The sequence below is a fragment of the Tenrec ecaudatus genome, chromosome 6 (assembly GCF_050624435.1).
Source record: "Tenrec ecaudatus isolate mTenEca1 chromosome 6, mTenEca1.hap1, whole genome shotgun sequence".
NCBI classification, from domain to species: Eukaryota; Metazoa; Chordata; class Mammalia; order Afrosoricida; family Tenrecidae; genus Tenrec; species Tenrec ecaudatus.
Window position 1 is genome coordinate 155,768,674 of NC_134535.1, and position 1,871 is coordinate 155,770,544.

General features: G+C 39.3%; 1 protein-coding gene across 1 annotated transcript; it reads right to left on the reverse strand.

Annotated features, from left to right (window-relative positions):
- Nucleotides 1-499: 499 nt before the first annotated feature.
- Nucleotides 500-745, reverse strand: LOC142451718 (small integral membrane protein 15-like). The gene has a single exon (XM_075553401.1). It carries the CDS (start codon nucleotides 743-745, stop codon nucleotides 500-502), a length of 246 nt encoding a protein of 81 aa, XP_075409516.1.
- Between the last annotated feature and the right edge of the window lie 1,126 nt (nucleotides 746-1,871).

Genomic DNA, 1,871 nt, shown 5'->3' on the forward strand with positions numbered 1-1,871 from the left:
ATTAATATCATTTTACTTTTATAAAACCAGAAATTATTTTACCCAAGAAATATGCAATCATGGTAGAAGATGTAACGGAATGTACTTTATCTCTCTTAAACCCAAGCATAATTTTTTGCCCCCAAGAGGACAATTTTCATTTTACAATCATAATGTCCTTTGTCTAAAGCAGGGTTCCTAAATTGAAGCCATTATTTGAATAGAGTTTATAATCGAAAGTTTTTTGGGGGATTTTTCACTAATGTACATATGCTGGAAAACTGCCAGCTCTAAACAATTTGTGGCACAATATATGCGAATTTGAATTAACCGCCAACAAACTTCGAGACCCAAGATGAAATATTACATCAGTATTGAGTAAAGCGTTCTTCAAGATGGGAAGATCCTGTTTCCTAAATAAGACTGTCATAAAATCTAAAGAGGAAATCTTAGTGAGGCCTTCCAACGTGAAGGCGTTTTCCAAATGATTGTTCTCTGACTGCAGTGCCTGTTCTTTGCCTCAATCCTTTTGCAGTTGTTTGGCTTGCGCAATATTTTCTTGACCTTTTGGCTTCGTCTGCTGTTCCTTTCCCCTGGCTTCCGTCATCTTGGCCAATTTCCAGGACAGTACTGCCCTTGCAAGGAACAGTGGGGTGAGGGCCCGAATCACGGTCCTCAGATCCTTTGAGGCCCAGTCCTCCATATACTCAGCCCGGGCCTTGATGGCAAACACCCCTGTAAGGTCTGAGCAAGCTCCGCAATCCATGGGTGGCTGCCTCCATGACAGGCCTTCTCAGGGGCACACTTGTCTTAGTCTCTTCAAGATGCCTTTTGTGTAAGTAGTGACCTTGAACTTTCTCCTGCGATGATCAGTGAGCAAATCACAATTTCAGATGGCCTTTCGTATTTCCCTTCTTCTGTTCTACCATATACTTCTACATTCGCCAGACCAGAAGGAAGAAGCCGATGTTCTTTTATAATAGTAGTCTCGTATAATATTTATTCTTTTGTGATTGACCAACGTCACTCAGCATAATGCTCTCCAAACCCATCCATGCCATGACGTATTTCACAGTTCCACTGTGGTTCTTTAATGTTTTCTGAAATCCCATTTAGTGTTTCTCTCTCACCATCATCAAGCCTGTGCCAATTCACAGTAACTCTATTGGATAGGTAGAGCTGCCCCTGTGATTTTCGCAGATGTTTGGGACAAAGCGCTGTCTTTCTCACAGAGCAACTAGTGGTCTCGCACTGCTGACCTTGCAGTTAGCAGCCTAATTAGTAACAAATATGCCACTGCTGTCCTTTGTGTGTATGAACCAAATGTTATCTCTATTCTTCCACTGATGTTTATTCAGTTTGTTTCCATCTTCTTGCTACTATAAACAGTGCTGTAGTAAATAATAATGTTTATATAGCTCCTCATATTACTTTCTGTATTTCTTCTTAAATTATGAACTCATTCAGGCTTTTGTACTCAATTTTTTTAGACGTTAATACAACTAAAAAGTAAAAATGCATATTAAACATAGAATGTTACATTACTGTCATTATTTGAAAAGTGCATTCTCTCAAAGAAGAGTTCTTGAGATGGATTACACAAAAGGATTCTTCCAGAGACCTGGCACCATGTAGCTTCTTCACCCCACTTTGCTATGGCACTCATATTTTCAGTCATCTCTTCATAAGGGTTAGCACCGAACAGAGCCATATCACCAGATAATGAGCTTAAATAGCGGACATTGTTCACTTAGCTTTTAATTCTACATAATGGAGTGGAAACATAGGCTTAGTTTAGGCATTTCACTTTGATCAAAGTTGCAGGAAAATGTCTCACACAATCCCCTTCTATTCATAGAATTCATTCGGCATCATTTGATAAACTGTAGAAT